The sequence below is a fragment of the Podarcis raffonei genome, chromosome 1 (genome assembly GCF_027172205.1).
Source record: "Podarcis raffonei isolate rPodRaf1 chromosome 1, rPodRaf1.pri, whole genome shotgun sequence".
In the NCBI taxonomy this organism is placed as follows: Eukaryota; Metazoa; Chordata; class Lepidosauria; order Squamata; family Lacertidae; genus Podarcis; species Podarcis raffonei.
The window spans coordinates 135,563,980-135,582,136 of NC_070602.1; the positions used below are offsets into that span (position 1 = coordinate 135,563,980).

The 18,157-nt window shown below is 41.4% G+C and overlaps 1 protein-coding gene across 3 annotated transcripts in view; it reads right to left on the reverse strand.

Moving 5' to 3' along the window:
- Window positions 1-18,157, reverse strand: part of UBE2F (ubiquitin conjugating enzyme E2 F (putative)) — a 30,703-nt gene that overhangs the window by 9,639 nt on the left and 2,907 nt on the right. For 2 of the 3 annotated variants that reach the window (XM_053364330.1, XM_053364313.1), the window contains exons 3-8: window positions 15,175-15,204; window positions 14,785-14,850; window positions 12,704-12,771; window positions 8,264-8,334; window positions 6,436-6,493; window positions 5,803-5,835 (exon numbers count right to left, since the gene is read on the reverse strand). In XM_053364330.1, coding sequence (XP_053220305.1) covers window positions 5,803-5,835; window positions 6,436-6,493; window positions 8,264-8,334; window positions 12,704-12,771; window positions 14,785-14,850; window positions 15,175-15,204 — 326 coding nt within the window. The remainder of the gene's footprint in view (window positions 1-5,802; window positions 5,836-6,435; window positions 6,494-8,263; window positions 8,335-12,703; window positions 12,772-14,784; window positions 14,851-15,174; window positions 15,205-18,157) is intronic. The other variant, XM_053364322.1, reaches the window with a different exon arrangement.

Genomic DNA, 18,157 nt, shown 5'->3' on the forward strand with positions numbered 1-18,157 from the left:
GTGTGTCACCTCTCCAGCCGGGAGAGAGTCGCGGGGGGCTTCTTTAGCCCCGTGCGCGCTCTCCCGGCTGGAGAGATGGCGTGCGGCTAAAGAGGCTGCTGCAATAGCTGCGTGTCACCTCTCCAGCCGGGAGAGAGTCGTGCGGGGCTTCTTTAGCCCCGAGCGCGCTCTCCCGGCTGGAGAGGTGGCACGCAGCTATAGAGGCTCCTGCCACAGCCGCGCGTCACCTCTCCAGCCGGCAGAGGGTCGCGGGGCTATGCTGTCTTCGCTCCATAGGATGCACACACATTCCCCCTTCATTTTTGAAGGGGAAAAAGTGCGTCCTATGGTGCGAAAAATACGGTAAGTGGTTTCAATGGGATTTCCACTATTTCCATGAGGCTTAATTCCAAGTGTGTGTAGGATTGCAGTCTCAGATGTGACTAATTTTAGCTAGTTTTACTAGACAATAAGGTCCAAAGTTCCAAAATGCTCTCTGCAACAAACTCTACTACTCTTTTGCAAGAAGGCTAAAATTTAACCTTGTTCAAATCAAAGCAGCCTGAGAGTTGACAATCTCATGAAGTAATTAAGTCACTGTGAGAAGGAGGGGAAAGAAATGATCACTATGGAAACAGAAGATTGTCTGGCAATTATTTTTGCAGTGGTTGGTGCTGAAAGTGGTATAATATTGCACCTCCCATATTCTGCTTTTCTTGCTATCACAGTCACTCATTATGGGTATTTTTAAAAAAATCCCCTAAACAAAAACCCCCAAAATGTGGTGTCTTTTAAACAAAAATAAAATATTATACAAGCTTTAAAAACATAGCTCAGGCCTAAATTGCACATGCTATATGTGACCAGGTCAACTGATATTTTTATTTTTACATAAAAGCTGCCCAAGGCATCCCAAGTTAATTGGACCAGCAGCCCTGAGGGAAGAGGTCATTAGCCTATTCAATCTGAGCAGTATTCAGAACCTGTGATCTGAAACAATCTGTTGTTTACACTTTTTTTGCGGGGGGAGGGGGGAGATGTGGATACTTCTTGAAATATACCGTATTTTTCGCACCATAGGACGCACTTTTTCCCCTCCAAAAATGAAGGGGAAATGTGTGTGCGTCCTATGGTGCGAATGCAGGCTTTCGCTGAAGCCTGGAGAGCGAGAGGCATCGGTGCGCACCGACCCCTCTCGCTCTCCAGGCTTCAGGAAGCTATCCGCAAGCCTTGCAAGCCCGGCGGGAGTTCCCGCGGGCTCACAAGGCTTGCAGGCAGCAGCCTGCAGCCCCGGCGAGTGTCCGCAAGCCTTGCGCGCCCGGCGGGAGGTCCCGCCGAGCGCGTGAGGCTTGGAGCGGCAGCCTGTCGCCCGAAGCACGGGGAGCCCTCCGGAGGGCTCTCCGTGCTTCGGGCGAGTGTCTGCAAGCCTTGCGCGCCCGGCGGGAGGTCCCGACGGGCGCGCGAGGCTTGGGGCGGCAGCCTGTCACCCGAAGCACGGGGAGCCCTCCAGAAGGCTCCCCGTGCTTCGGGCGAGTGTCTGCAAGCCTTGCGCGCCCGGCGGGAGGTCCCAACGGGCGCACGAGGCTTGGGGCGGCAGCCTGTCACCCGAAGCACGGGGAGCCCTCCAGAAGGCTCCCCGTGCTTCCGGCGAGTGTCTGCAAGCCTTGCGCGCCCGGCGGGAGGTCCCGACGGGCGCACGAGGCTTGGGGCGGCAGCCTGTCACCCGAAGCACGGGGAGCCCTCCAGAAGGCTCCCCGTGCTTCGGGCGAGTGTCTGCAAGCCTTGCGCGCCCGGCGGGAGGTCCCGACGAGCGCGCGAGGCTTGGGGCGGCAGCCTGTCACCCGAAGCACGGGGAGCCCTCCAGAAGGCTCCCCGTGCTTCGGGCGAGTGTCTGCAAGCCTTGCGCGCCCGGCGGGAGGTCCCGACGGGCGCGCGAGGCTTGGGGCGGCAGCCTGTCACCCGAAGCACGGGGAGCCCTCCAGAAGGCTCCCCGTGCTTCGGGCGAGTGTCTGCAAGCCTTGCGCGCCCGGCGGGAGGTCCCGACGGGCGCGCGAGGCTTGGGGCGGCAGCCTGTCACCCGAAGCACGGGGAGCCCTCCAGAAGGCTCCCCGTGCTTCGGGCGAGTGTCTGCAAGCCTTGCGCGCCCGGCGGGAGGTCCCGACGGGCGCGCGAGGCTTGGGGCGGCAGCCTGTCACCCGAAGCACGGGGAGCCCTCCAGAAGGCTCCCCGTGCTTCGGGCGAGTGTCTGCAAGCCTTGCGCGCCCGGCGGGAGGTCCCGACGGGCGCGCGAGGCTTGGGGCGGCAGCCTGTCACCCGAAGCACGGGGAGCCCTCCAGAAGGCTCCCCGTGCTTCGGGCGAGTGTCTGCAAGCCTTGCGCGCCCGGCGGGAGGTCCCGACGGGCGCGCGAGGCTTGGGGCGGCAGCCTGTCACCCGAAGCACGGGGAGCCCTCCAGAAGGCTCCCCGTGCTTCGGGCGAGTGTCTGCAAGCCTTGCGCGCCCGGCGGGAGGTCCCGACGGGCGCGCGAGGCTTGGGGCGGCAGCCTGTCACCCGAAGCACGGGGAGCCCTCCAGAAGGCTCCCCGTGCTTCGGGCGAGTGTCTGCAAGCCTTGCGCGCCCGGCGGGAGGTCCCGACGGGCGCGCGAGGCTTGGGGCGGCAGCCTGTCACCCGAAGCACGGGGAGCCCTCCAGAGGGCTCCCCGTGCTTCGGGCGAGTGTTCGCAAGGCTTGGGGCGGCAGCCGCGGCTGGGGGGGGAATAATTTTTTTTTTATTCATTCCGCCCCCCAAAAAATGAGGTGCGTCCTATGGGCCGGTGCGCCCTATAGAACGAAAAATACGGTAAATCATTGTAAAGCACATATACAGCCAATTGCCAAGAATTCAGAGTATGCAGATTCTACAGCTTGTCAGGCCTTACATTTTCCAATGTCTCATGGTTCTTCTGAGTTTATACTGTAGAATGTGCTTAAATTGGGGCAGGACACACACAATTCAGTTAATTCACAAAGTCTGCCTTTGAAGTAGAAAGAAAACTTTGATGTAGAAAATATGGTCCTGGGTGCATAATTATTTACAAGGGAGGTTTAAAAATGATGCTGTTTCAGACTTCTGGTGGAGCACAGGAAGCTGAAGGGAATCCACTGCTAGCTTGTCTGCCATCAGGGATAATTATTTGTTAATAAGAGGTTAATAAGAAGCCAGACTCAGTTCTGAAGAGACACTCGCCCATTGTTATGGGGAGGAAGGTGAAACTTCTGGGGAAGGGGCGCTTAGAACAAGGAGTTACAGCAGCTCATACACCGAATAATCGCCCTGAAATGAGGGCATCGGGTTTGCATCTCCATTGCATTAATTATTTTTAATGGATTGGAAAGAAAAGTAAACTGGACTCTCTATTTGTCAATAGCACCCAGTGATAAAGGGTGCTAAGGACTACAAAAATAATATAAACTATCGTAACAGGCTGGAAATGTCTTCAAGACGCTCTAAATATCTGATAATTTTGAAAAATGTAGATCAGATTGTGACTTTTCAACTGTCTACAACCTATAAGTTATGTACTTGATAACTCGCAGTTTCTTTGTGTTGAGTCGATGAGAGACGGTGGCTGAATTTACAGCTGCATCACAGCTCTGGAAGAGAAATCCAGTGATCATGAAGGCTGATTTTGGGCATCTTGTAATAAATGCTTAAAGAGCAGTTAATGCAGTTGGAATTGGAATTTCGGAGTATGGTTAGAGACACTGGAATAAGGTTACCAGACGTCCCCGTTTCCCGGGGACAGTCCCCGGATTTACAAATCAGTCCCCATACAAAATCCACTGAAGCTGACAAGTGTCCCTTGATTCACCGAAAAAAAGATGGTAACCTTACATTGGAATGCAGATGAGACAAATGGGAGGTGATGTGAGTCTGGATGAAAAACAAGAGGACCCATTTTTAATGAATTATGAAGACTCAGAAAGAGAGGATAAATTCAACCCAGCAGATGGCGGTGCGGAGACAGAGATACAAAAATATTATTGGGGAAAGTGCCTGTCGTAAACTCATGAGCCGAAAATCATTCAAAAATAAAAAATGCTCACATCGAAACGTCCTTAAAGAGAAGTCAGATGAAAATGTTGCCTATCTCCTGAAGGAAGATTGATTAAAAAACTGGAAAAGCAGGAGAGAAAAGCATGAGGTTATGATTTATTGATTAAGCATCAGGCAAATAAATGTGAATTCTCATTTTATTGAGATGTGCTGGAATCCACAAAAAGAAGTATCCCATAAAAAACTGGAGAAATATTAGTTTGGGACATTCTAAAATGAAATGTCATATTGAACTGATTGAGTATCAGAACTGGCGATGTTGGAGGCCTGCAGAGGAAATTTGAAGAAGCACCATTAGCAGACGGCAGAAAGCTGCATGCCACCTACAGCTAGGAGTTACGATGGAGTGTATCTGCCAAAGGTTGGCAGATAGAAGGTGGAAGTACCTCTCCCCCCTTATTATTAAAGTTTTTTATAGTTTGTTTTGATTAATATTAAATTATATAAGCATGAGATGAGATGATAATATGATACGAAGATACATACAGAGAAAAAAATGATAGAAGAGATCTGTGTGAGAGAGAGAATCGAGTGGTTTTTCTCAGGGTGTGAGGCTGATAAAGATGGGATCTGTCCCGGGTGGGAGCTGGGACGATGTGGATTTATGTTTATGAACTGAAAATTAAGATAGAAGGTTGAAAGAATATAAAATTTTGTTTTTGTGTGAGAGTGTGTCCCCCCCTTTTCTTTTCCTTTTTATTATTTTGCTCTTTTTAATATTAGCTTTGTTTGGTTTTTATTATATGTTGAAAACCTTTAATAAATTTGAATAAAAATGATACTGTTTCTTCCTCTGAGTAGATTGTCAATACCTTATAATCATTAGATTTCCCAGCGTCAAAGACATAAATATAAACCATACATCTCTACTTCAGATTGCAAGTTGGACAGCAGAGCAGAAATATATTCCATCTGATGCTGTAACTACATAACTTTAAAGCATACTGTCAACGTTTCCCTTTTTAAAAGGGAAATTCCCTTATTCCAAATAGGATTTCCCTTAAAAAAAGGGAAAAGTTGACAGCTATGTTTTAAAGGGAAAAAGCAATTAAGACCTTATTTATCCTTCCTTTTACTTTCCAGAAGAATAGCATGAGTGTTTGATTACAGAAATGTTAATTTAAAGAAGCAACAGTACATAGATTCAGATTTGTTTATCTCTTATCATCCCAGAAGTTTACATAAGGTAACATCCATAGAAGTTAACTGAGAGCCCAATAAAACCACAACATAAACTTAAACTGCCAAATTTACAGAAGAATCGGGGTCGACCCAGGATTCACTGGGACAGCAGATCCCAATGTGGATCATTATTCCTCTTTTTCTTTAACAGGGAGGAAGGCACCATTTTGTAGTTCACCTTAGGTGCCAAACTACCTGAGAAGAGTACATACTTTCTTCTCAATGTGATTTGCTAGGGGAAGTAGGCTCCTGATGTTTATAAGGACTACAAAGAGTCTTGTAACACTCTGAAGAGAATTAATTTCATTAGGGCATAAGCTTTAGTACAGTCTACCTAATCAAGTGCATGCAAGGAGACTCTAGTTCACTGAAGCTTATGCAATCATAAATAAGATGATGATATTTCAGGCCCTACAACACCTTTGATGCAACAAATTCACACGGTAACTCTTCTAGAAGCTGTAAGCACTGTTTTCTTTTGCAAAGGGCAAGTGTGATGAGGCCAGCTGAAAAAGATCTCAGCCAGTGAGTGCACTTGTTACTTACAGTAAATAATGAATTTAATCCCCAAACAACATCCTGAAAAGAAAAAGAAGTGGATTCAGTCAAAGAAGTTGAACAACGCACTCTTACTTATTTTTTACCAAAGGCAAAATGCAAAAATACTGAATTCTAGCACAAAATGTTCAGTAAATGTTGAGCTTTCCATAAAGAATGTAAAAAACAACAAGACCCGACCCTTATGTAAAACATTTAATTTCAAGGTATCTATGAGGCAAAGCCTATGGTGGGGAAAGCGAACCATTTCCAGCATGACCATATGGTGGAACAGGCTTTATCCCACTTCTCCCAATACTCCTTTCTGCCTTAACGAGACTACCTCTCACATCCACTTCATAGGTGAACAGGGGAATATGCCTCAGAGAAATCAAAACTTTCATAAAACACAAAAAATACAGCTTGGGTTAAAAAAATAAACAATGAAACCACATTTAGGTCCCATTTATTTATTGGAAGAGGCAAGAAACTAATCTTACTAGAGAGCATGTATTCACCATTCAAATCAAGATAACAAAAATTTGTTAAAATTTGCCCTGAAGATTTACACAAATGTTTCTGATTTATGAAAGTTTTCACCTGATAAAGATGATCACATTTGTATGTTTAAGATAATACTACCTTTAATGTTCTAGTTGGAGCCCAGCCAGTGCCATCAATTGAATGTTCTCTCAATAAACTGAAATAAAGATGCAAATACATATTACACACTGATTTCATGTGTGCTTTGCTTACTCTAAGATTTAAGGGACAAATTAAATGCACAGACAACTAACTGCCTGCTAAGGAATGACAGAAATTTTGATATTAATAGCTGAAAAGTCATTTGTGTTTATGTGTACCCCTACATATAGGCGACTGCACACAAACTTGGCAAATAGTGTAAGCAGCTGGTCTTGTCCCACCTCATATCATTTGGTGATATATTCTGACTACTCTGTCTTTCATCGAGGTTCTTAATTCAATCAGTCCATTTTGCTCCCACAATTTTGTATCAACTGGTTGTGATTGCAATTTGTTTTAATCTGTTTTTAATGTTGCATTTTACATTGCAGTAACCAGCCCTGGGCCTTTGTGGTAAAGGGTGGGTAATGAATCTAACTAATATAAAACTGTAAGATGTCGTCACCCTGCAGTTCACTTGGCCACAGACAGGTGGCGCTGCAAACCACAGTGTGGCAAAGAGGTGGCGGATGGGCAGCCCAAGCGAAGTCACCAGACTGGGCTACAGCAGCACCCACCCTGCTCTGCTGTCGGCCCTCCTTTCAGCCCTGGGACCTCTGCCTCCAGGATCCACATCTCCCAACTGGTTGGCTCTGCTATTGGTCACTTTGGAGAAGAGAAGGAAATATTATCCCCACCCACCGATTCATTGCGGGGGGTGGTGGTGCTTGCAATCCGCCAAAGGGCTTTTGTCATAACTTTGTGTGTGGTAGTTGGAGAAAGTGATGGGGATGAGTTCCCTGGTCATTTTCCGCCAGCCTTTGTCCTGTTTCAGGCTTTTGTGGGTTTGCAAAACCTCAAAAAGTTTTTTGTCTTAGTGTTGGAGAAGCAATTGGGATGGTTTTCCTGATTGCTTCTCTGCCTATCTGGTAGCCTGGACACACATTTTTAAGGGAGAGAAAGGTGACCAAGAAATGCATTTGGGTAGATCGAGAGAGGAAGGGAGGTTTGTGTCTGTCTGTCGGTATGTGGTGAGTGCATGTGTGACCAACAGAAGGTGAGTTCTGGGTGCAAGTCATTTGAATCCCCTCTCTATTCTTCATTGTTTGTTTAGTCTGGCTTGCATCTTTTCTTTTCTTTTCTTTTCTTCCTCAGTGAGATTCCCTGCCCACTTGGTAGCAGCAAATGCAGTGCAACTGCCAGCCTAAGCCCAGTCCCACTTATTCCTCTGTGGGCCTTTTCAGTTGATGGAGACCCACCAACCTTTGCTGGCCACAATATGGTGTGCATCAGTGTCTCACATGTGCATAGGTTAGGGGAGGAAAGTGAAATGGCACCTTTCCTGTGGGAAATGCCTGCGTACATTCAGCTTGGTAAGATGTTGTAGCCTCTCTTCTTTTATTGCAGCAGGTTGAACTTGCTCTTTCATAGTTAGCAAGATCCAAATAACACAGCATTTAAAGCAAACAAAGCTCTTGGCAGAGAGGTGGCTGCATTAGCCAGGTTGGTTCAGCTACAGACGATCATAAAACAGGATTCTGTATGGGTGGTTTGTTTGTTTGTTGTTTTACAAACATTACTGCCTGGTGTGGAGTTTGAGCAAACCAGGAGAAACTTTTCATGCATACTTATGCTGAAGTAATTCCCATTTGGGGAGAAGCCATTTGACAGTGATACATGCTCTTTCTCTTTCACCTACATACTCACAAGAAATAGCCATTTCATCTACTGGCATTTAACTTTGACAATAGAATAAGAGAAGTGAGCTATAAAAATTGTTTATTACCTTAAACAGATTTCCCCTGTCTCCGTGATGTTGGGATGCCAGATTCTAGTCAAACATTTTACTTTGGGAGGCTGCCAGAAAATAAAACATAAGATTACAAAGCTGCCCAAGCTGAAGGGCAAATCAGGAGATCACATTGTATTGGACATCCGCTCTCCAGAAATTTGCACCGTGTGCCACCCCCCAGCCCGCACCCCCCCCCCCAGTTACTTATCCAGAAAACAATCAGAAGCCGCACTTTGGTTTCCGAACGTTTTGAAAGTTGAACGGACTTCTGGAATGGATTCTGGTTTACATTTGTGGGGGAAATCTGTTTTATCATCATCATCAACATCATCAAAACGCGACGCATATTTAAATTTGCCAGTCTAGTAACCCTCACTCCATGTTCCTTCTAATCCTTGCCACATCAACATTGGCAAACGCTAAGTAACATTTATGGCAGATTATGAAGCAGCAACTTGCTGAATCTGTTCAGAGAAGATCTACAACTACAATCCTTGAGTACATTTAGTTCAGCTCTCTAGAATCTCGTTAAAAATAAATGCTCTTCAGTTCATATGTTTTTTTCCATTGTGTGCATGAAGGTCTGAGTAGGTGCAAGGGTGTGCTTGTAAATGTATGAAATTATTATTATCTTTAATTTATTGATCACCTTTTATACAATTATCTCAGGGTAATATACAATAAAACAGCAATTTAAAAACATGAACAGGGAACAATATGGGAAGAAGAAACACTTAAAATAGCAATATTCGCTCCCTGTTTTATTCTGTGGCGAGGTTCAGTCCCAGTTAACCTGCAGCCAGAAACCGCAATAAGGATGGATGGAGGAGCGCTTTTTCTTTTGCTGCTTTTTTACTGAAGTGAGAAGCTGTTATAGTAACATTCTGTACTATTATTTTTTAGAAATCAGCTCTGCAAAACTCAGACAAATGTGACTACCAAACATATTTTAAAATAAGATGATCAATTCAAGTAATTTATTATAACTAATAACCATCTAACTTAATTAGTCTGGTTAGATTCTAAAGTCAATCCAATATTTCTATTTTCTCTCTCTTTCATCCCCACAAATCTTTGTATCACATATTTAAACTGATTAAACAAACAGATTCTTTATAAACACTGGAAAATACAATTATAATATGCAGCTCCAAAATAATCCTTACTGGTAAAAAAACAGCTAACTCTTTCAGAAAATAATTTCATAGTCCTGCCAATCATATTCACACATTCCAACTTCAGCTGCTGTTTTGTATTTGACTGCAATTACCAGGCTTATTTTTTCATCCAGAAAAGGTGTGAAAACATTAACAAGAATACTTATTTTTCTATAAAAGTTGATTATGCGAGGCAAATGATACAAGAGCCTGGTGAGAATGTTGTAGCAACTGCTATTTATATAATCCTATTCTCAGAAACCTTAAACCACAAACACACATGTGTACTTTTCACTTGAGAACAAATCCAAGGGAGGCTAATTTTTTTATTTCAGATTTTATCAACAATTTTATTTCTGCTTTCAAAATAATAATTAAAAGAAAAACTGTCTAATGATTCACAATGGGCAGAGCAGGAAGCAGCTGAAGACACTATCTAGTACAGGCACCCCCAAACTCGGCCCTCCAAATGTTTTGGGACTACAATTCCCATCATCCCTGACCACTGGTCCTTTTAGCTAGGGATGATGGGAGTTGTAGTCCCAAAAACATCAATTCAAAATGGTATCTTGCGTGCTCTTCAGAAATAGAAACAGAGTATATAAATACACTCTATGCAAAATACCGGTAGTTTTCTTTTGATAACTGCAGAATTATATGTATATCTGATGAGATTTAATTCAAGAGAATTGCTCTTCAGCGTTGAAAATTTCCCAAGTATCATACAAAACTCATTCACATTTTTACAATTTCCTAATGGATAAAGAATATGAATAACCTGGGAGTTCTGGGTCTGCTGCAGGCTATGGTGGACGCCGGGGATCCGCTCGTCCTGAGCAACCTAATTGCTGCGAGGAGGCGAAAAGGGAGCACGGGCAAAGCACCTTCTCTAAAAAGCCTGGAAGGAACATTTGGGTTCTGAAGGGTCCAGCGGTGTTGGAGAAGGCTCTCTAAGGGCCCCCAAAGCTCTGGAGGGAGCAGCGAAAGCACCAAGACTGAACACAGACCTCACAGCAAAATGCCTCAAGTGCTCCCATTAAAGCAGTGACTTCTTTAAAAAGTAAAAGGAAATCGGACCAATTTGGACAAGATAATTTTTTAAAAATATATATTTAAGAAGAATTTATCAATTGGATCCACACCAGGGAGGTAAAGAGGATGTCCCCCCCTGGGAAGTGAGTATCAATCGGCATGGAATAAAATCTGCAGGGGCTAAGAAAAGAATAAATAAATTACCCGCTAATGATTTTTCTTTTTAAGCATTCCATTGGATGTGTTGAATTAACATTGTGATTTGAGCTAATATTGGATGCATAAGTTTAAGACTTTATAGTGCTTTTCCAGCAAGCTTACCAAACTGGAAATGAATTTTAGACATTGGGGTGATAAGAGAAGAAAGCAGGACAAGAACTTTGTGAATTATTCATCTTAATACTTTAAGAAACATATTTATTTCCTTTGCTACTTTTTATGAACTAAAAGAGATAGAAACTGTATTTATGGATTTAAAATTTTAAATCAGGACTGGTTTGGAAATATTTTTAGAGCACATCATAATCGGATGTTTAATATTTTTATTTTTATTATTAGGGTCCAATACAGATCAGAAACAATTTGGAGATGTGGCAATTTTTTTCTTTTAAATGAACCTTGTCTGTGTAATTAGTGGGCTTTTTGAAGAAGCTGAAGAAAAGGGAAAAGGAGACTTGGTACGAAAAGATCTTAAACTCTCACCCACCCCTCTCTCTCACACACACATGGATATATTATGAGGCCTTTTTGAAGATGCTGAAGAAAGATACACTGTGGAACGATACCGTTTTAGTGAATGGAAAAGGAGATTTTTAAAACTTTCACATGAGCTAAAAATAGTTTGGATTAAAGGTTATTTCATTTTTTATTTTCTTAGATCCTGGGAAATCTTGTGAATATGCTGTGGTAAAGGAGGGAAAACAGGAAATAAAAACCAAAACAATAGATAAGAGGGAAAGCAGAGTGAGAGAAAAAGGACAGAAACACAAGCGGCACAGTGTGGCTTGAAAAATAATTACAGGGGTTTTTTATTTGGCTTTTTCTTTTTTTAAAGTACTTTCTCATAAGAAAGGAGAGCTCGCCACCTATTGGTATTTTGATAGAAGTATTGATTTTCTTTTTATATAGAAATTGAGAACTGAAGTTTATTTATTTATTTATTCTTTAAACTTATTTAACACTATTTAGTTATTATGTAAAATAACAACTAAAAATTATTTTGCATTTTGAACCTTTTTTTAAAAAAGGAAAAAAAACTTTTTTTGATAAAATCATGGCTAATACAGCAAAAAAAACCCACCATGAGGCCCAACTACAACACCAGGTCAAAGAAAAGGTTCAATTACAGAAGGGGACACAACGTCGGATTTAATGATAATTTTATTAGAAATGAGGAAAGAAATGAAGGAAGGAATAGAGAGACTGGAACAGAAAACAGATAATAACACTGCTGAGGTCGCAAATTTGACAACAGAAATTAAAGTACTGTCACATAAAACATTAGAATTGGAAAAAACAGTGCAAGAATTAAAGCTTAAAACATCCAATTTGGATGAATCTTCCAAGAAAGTACAAGTGGTGGCAAGAGACAAAAAGGGAGCAAGAGAGGTTGAAGAAAAAGGTGTTTAAAATAGCATTTGTAAAAAAGAAGCTTTTCTTCCGGGAATTATAGGGGTAGTCCTACCTAAACAGTACAGAAATTTATTCATGTATGAAACTACAGTGGCAAGAATGTTATTTGCCCAAAAATGGAAAGAAGAAGTACTGATGAAAGAAGAATGGATACAAAAACTTATGGACTATTGAGAAATGGCAAAAATTACTGGAAAAATAAGAAATCAAGGTAACAAACTTTTTACAAAAGAGTGAAAATGGTTTATTGAATATGTACAAATAAACTGTGAACAGGTAAGAACATTGGCAGGATTATTGTAATAACCTGCAGTTTCATAAGAATATGCAAATAAAAGAATAAGATAAGTTAATTTAGAATATGCAGGAAATGATAAAAATAAATTTAAGGAACTGCAGAAAGAGGAGGAAGGTAGTCTAGTTTTGAAATGTTAAAATGACTGTAAAACTATTGAAATGTATATAACTGAAAATCATTTAAGAAAAAGAATATGAATAACCTGCACAATATGGCCATAATCAAGTACAGTGCCATACAGTTAAAAACCAACTGCTTTTCGAAGCCTATTGTAAAAGGAAACTCAGTAAGTATTAAACTGTTCTAATTACTTACCACCATATTATAGGCATCAGGAACTTCAATTTCAAACTGAAATGTTCCATTTTGATAATAACCTTCATCTGTTAAAGGAAAAACAGAAGCTTAGAGGAAATATGCAACAGCACAGAAAAGACAGTGATCTAGGGAAGTTACAGGTGAAATCCAATGGTGTCCATCTGCCAATGGAAGGAACAGTGCGCGGGGGGACACTCCGGAGCGGATGTGGAGGGTCAGGGTTGAGGGAAAGAGAGAGAGGAAGGAAGGGAAAGCCCTGTTGGATGTCACCCTCTGCTCATGATTTTTTTCTAACCAAAGGTGGTGAAAGTTTGAGACAACTGGCTTCAGCACCCGATGTTCTTAAGCATATTTCAGCTAGATGAGGCTTATGGTCAAAGTAGATGTGATGGCAGCAGAACATAAGGAAAGTCCTGCTAGATCAGTCTCAGTACAACATCCTGATCTCATAGCAGCCAACCAGATGGCTATGGGAAGCCCAAAAGGCAGGGCTGGGGAGGAAGGGAGTTCAAAGAAGGTTGGAAGGAGCAGGGACCGAGCAATGGGAGCTCACCCCTCACCCCGTTGCAGGGATTTGAACTGCCGAGCTTCTGATTGGCAAGTCCTAGGCTCTGTGGTTTAACCCACAGCGCCACCCGCGTCCCTTTTACATTGACATGGTACCAAACCACATACTGGTAATTATTTTTCATGCAAGCTAAACACTTACTACTTATCCTGAGAAAGACTCAAGAAATACGATCTCCAACCAGCATGATCAATGTGAACAGTACTAGTTAAATTTCAAACTACGCATTCTCTACATACTATAGAATATAGTATATGTAGAATACATATATTCGACATGTAGAATATAGTATAGAATATAGCATATGTAACAGAAATACACAATAACCCCCGAAATAGTTATCTGGAAGAGTCAACTGAATTATCAGCAATTTACCTTTTGTTAAGCTTTACTGCTAAAGGTTTTTATTTACACTGTGTAGCAAATGAAGTAGTATGGGGCTGATTTCCCTGCTATTTATTTGGTCTTGTATAGTAGATCTGTAACTCGTGTAAAGATGCCTTAAGACGTTTTATGAAAATTTTGTGAAGACATTAATTGTATGATAGTACACAGAATGAGGTGCTGATTTTGAGCAATCAACGGATAAGATTTCTGAGTCAAATGCGTAACGTGGGACATTTGGATTTGGAGGGCTACATCTACTCAAACTTGTTCAAACTCATCCAAAAAGGTTTTATATAATTTTGTGCAGATGCTAGTAGGCCAAGTTAAATTTACACCAGAATCAGCAAAAGGTGCTGGAGATGTACTTGTCCATGTTCTGATACATACCATGTACTGTATATTGTCCATGACCAAAGATACCAGATTTTTGGAAAACAGCTTGCCGTAAGATCAAGAACATTAACTTTTCTTGCAATGTCATAGAGCCAGTAATGGTTAGAGTGTTGGGCTATGACCTGGGAGAGCAGGGTTTGAATCCCACCCAGCCATGAAGCTCACGGGGTCACCATCACTTAGCCTAACCTACAGCTCACAGGGTTGTCGGAAGGATGAACTGGGGAGGAGAACCATGTTCACCACCTTGAGCTCCTTGGAAGAAAAGGTGGCATATAAACCACAGAATCATAGAATTGTAGAGTTTGATAGAATTAAAAAAAGAAAAAAGAACATTTGCTCTAATTTATTAATTTGTTGTTTAACTTATTATATACCTAGTCTATTACATTTGATTTTAAAACAAGTATCTTTTTTAAAAAAATTGTACCTTTTTGTTTTGCCACTTGCTTTTACTGTATTCTTGATTTAGTGTAGTTCTTTTGGGGGGGGCATTGCATAGCTTTGATGCATCAAGTATGGCTGTAAGTTAACCATCAAAATATAAATATATCTATCCTCTTACTCTACATTTCTTTTCAAATAACAAATGTTCACCTTCAGTTTCCCCAAATAATTTCAAAAGAGAAGGCTGAAAATTGTGTGTGCGCATTCACAAACGGATTTGAGTGTTTATAGAACACTCTGTACTTAACATGAACAGTTTCAAAATACATTCTTAAAAGATTACCTGGGTTTACAGTTAGGAGAAAATAATGGAGTTTATTTGGGTCAGGAAAGTTTACTTCACATGTACCTGAAAAACAAAATTTAAAAATCTGAAAATAACCACCAAATGTGACATTTCTGACAAGCTGTGGAGGGGAAGGCAACAAACATAGGAATGAAAGAGAAAAAGGCCTCACAAGGGAATTTATTGTGCAGTTAATATTTACAAAAGGTAACTACAATCTGAGCTGAGTTCATGCATAAATCTATTAATTTATTAAATAAATGTATATCCCACCCTTCCTCCCAAAGCAGTCCCAGGTTGCAATATCTGCAGCTATCTGAAAATGATATACATTGGAAAAGAAGAGTTTGTACACTCCTCAGAAAACCTTCTGAACACTATACTTACAAGGTAAATTTACTTCAAGTTCTGCAACTTCTGTTAAAAATGAAATAAAAATGTGAGTCAATGCCAACTTTATATAGCATCTTTCTATATATAATACTCAAGATAATTTTGGCTTACATCTAAACTGACAAAGCAATAATAAAAAGTCACAGCAAAAACAGTATCTTAATATAGAGGATATTACAATATTCATGTTAAAATATAAGGTGCAATAAACAATACTAAGGCTATAATTAAACAACTGAATTATAACTATACAAAATGATTCAATGAAGTCAGTCACATAACTGCTGAAGGATAATATTGAAATAACACTACCCTAAGCTTATTGACAATGCAATCCTACATATACTCAGAAGTAAGCCCCAGAGTTCAGTGGGGCTCACTCCCAGGGAAGTAAGTGTAGGACTGGAGTCTAAAGCACTTAAATCACCCTAACACAAAAATACCAAGTTAATCACAACAAATTTTTAAAAAGCAAGGTATTACCTGTATTAATATTCACCTTTATATTTTGCAAGAGTCAGTACAGAGCAATGACTTCCCGAAGGAAACCATCTAAACAGTAGTTTGTATAAAGGCCAATTACCCAACAGAGCCAAAGGCCAGCAGCAACTTAAACGGTATGACACCCTCCGCAATTCACACAGTCATTCTTACCTAGGTCCCATAAAAATTAATGAAACAAGATGGTCACAATCCCACTGTTTTCAGAGGGGTTTAATGGTGAAGATTTTTTCCTGGATTGGACCATAGGTATAATTTTGCCCATTTTAATAAGGCATTTAGCACATTTACAGTACAGTGGTACCTCTGGATGCGAATGGGATGCGTTCTGGAGTCCTGTTCGCATCCTGAAGCGAATGCAGCCTGCGTCTGCAGGTTGCAATTCGACGCTTCTATGCATAACGTCATTTTGAGCGTCTGCGCATGTGGCGAAACCCGGAAGTAACGCGTTCCGTTACTTCCAGGTCACCACGGAGCATAACCTGAAAACGCTCAACCTGAAGCATATTTAACCCGAGGTATGACTATACTTCTCAATTGGGGTTGCAAACTTTGTTAGGGCTGCAGGCCAATGTCAGGTGCGTAAGTGGGTAGAGCACCCCTTTCCTCCCTCTCTGCCACCCCTTTTCCTTCCTCATCAGCATGAAATTAAGCCCAGGGTGACATGCTACAGGTTCTTCCCACCCCTGCTCTAAACGCGTCCCTACAATTCTGCTCCTTAAATCGTGTCAAGTGATCCACAAACTTTTTACCTTACCATTTTATATTGCTTTCAGTTTCAATTTCCTAAAAGTAGTACAGTGGTACTTTGGTTTACGAACTTTATCTGTTCCACAAGTCTGTTCTTAGACCGAAGCGTTCTTAAACCAAGGCATGCTTTCCCATAGCAGTGGGGGACTCAATTTACAAATGGAACACACTCAACAGGAAGCGGAACATGTTCTGCTTCCAAGGCAAAGTTCACAAAACAAAACACCTACTTCTGGGTTTGCAGCGTTCATAATCCAAGTTGTTCATAAACTAAGCTGTTCTTAAACCAAGGTACCACTGTATAAGAGAAGGTCCCAGATCTCTGTTTTCAATTTTTTTTATCTCATCCTCTTTTTGAGTTAGGAGGATTTAGTTTCAAAAAATTGACAATTTTGGCCGTGCTCAGCCCAGAATTGAGATATTTCAAAACTAAAAATACCAATCTCTTCAGAACTTCATGGGCTTTGATGTGATATGGCACATGATGGACTAAATTTAAAGTTAAGTTACATTATATAAACATTAAAAATATATTTTTAAAATTAATAGGATTTTAAATGTCAAAAAGTATCCCCCCCCAAAAAGCGCTTTTACGGTTTTTGTGTAGTCCAGCAAAGCCAAAATTGTCAATATTCTGAAATTTCAAACTCAAAAACAGGATGAGATAAAATAAATTTTAGATTTAAACTTAGTTCTGCTCATTAAACAAGTGTACAAAATATTAAGAAAATTGGACATGAGGTAAAAAAAGTCATCAAAAATTGGACCACGTGATCTAGAATGACCCTCCAGATGTATGTTGTAAAACATATTTTCAAGCCTCAAATAAAGGTTAGCGGTCTGCTTTAAAAAAAACCTAGTCAACTCAATGCAAAACTGACAGCACACTTTAAAGCAAGCATCCCCAACCTTCGGCCCTCCAGATGTTTTGGACTACAATTCCCATCATCCCTGACCACTGGTCCTGCTAGCTAGGGATCATGGGAGTTGTAGGCCAAAACATCTGGGGGGCTGTAGGTTGGGGGTGCCTGCTTTAAAGCTTAAGAGACAAAAGAACACCAAGGCAACCTGATGATCCTCTTTCCACTAATATACAACCTACTTTTTCCTCTCCTGCTTCCAGTAGCTTATATTTTCCCCAACCAAGGTAAAGCCAACTATTCTCTGTGTCTTTTCCATCATTTGTATTCTCTTCAGCTTATCATTATTCTTGCTGCAGAGCTGATTGTGCTTAAATGAATGAATCTTAAATTTTACATTCCCACATTTTTATTTCATTTTATTAAAGAAGCCCGGGCTCTCTTGCTCCCTGAGCAATACTAGCAACAACCCCCCTCCCATTATCGATGCAGAAAATGGATTTAGAATTCCTAGTATTTGGCATATGAACCGTATTCTTATTCAGCCTAGTGGACTGAGCCAACTGACCACTTTTCCTGTCCAAGAACACACAATTATTTGTAAATGCTCACAAATTCACAAAGCACTATTTCAAAGTGAACTAATAGGATTCAGATAAGCATTTTAGGTACAGCACTGACAAAAATGCAGTGAGGCAGACGTGCAAACAGCAGCATGCTCTACAGCCACATGAACACACTCTATTGTGCTATGATATACTATGATGTGGGTCAAACAGTAGCCATGGAGAAAAAAATTAGACTTATTACAGCAGTCATAGTCTGGTGTAATTCTTCAGAAAAGCCCATTTTCTTTTCAATGCCCT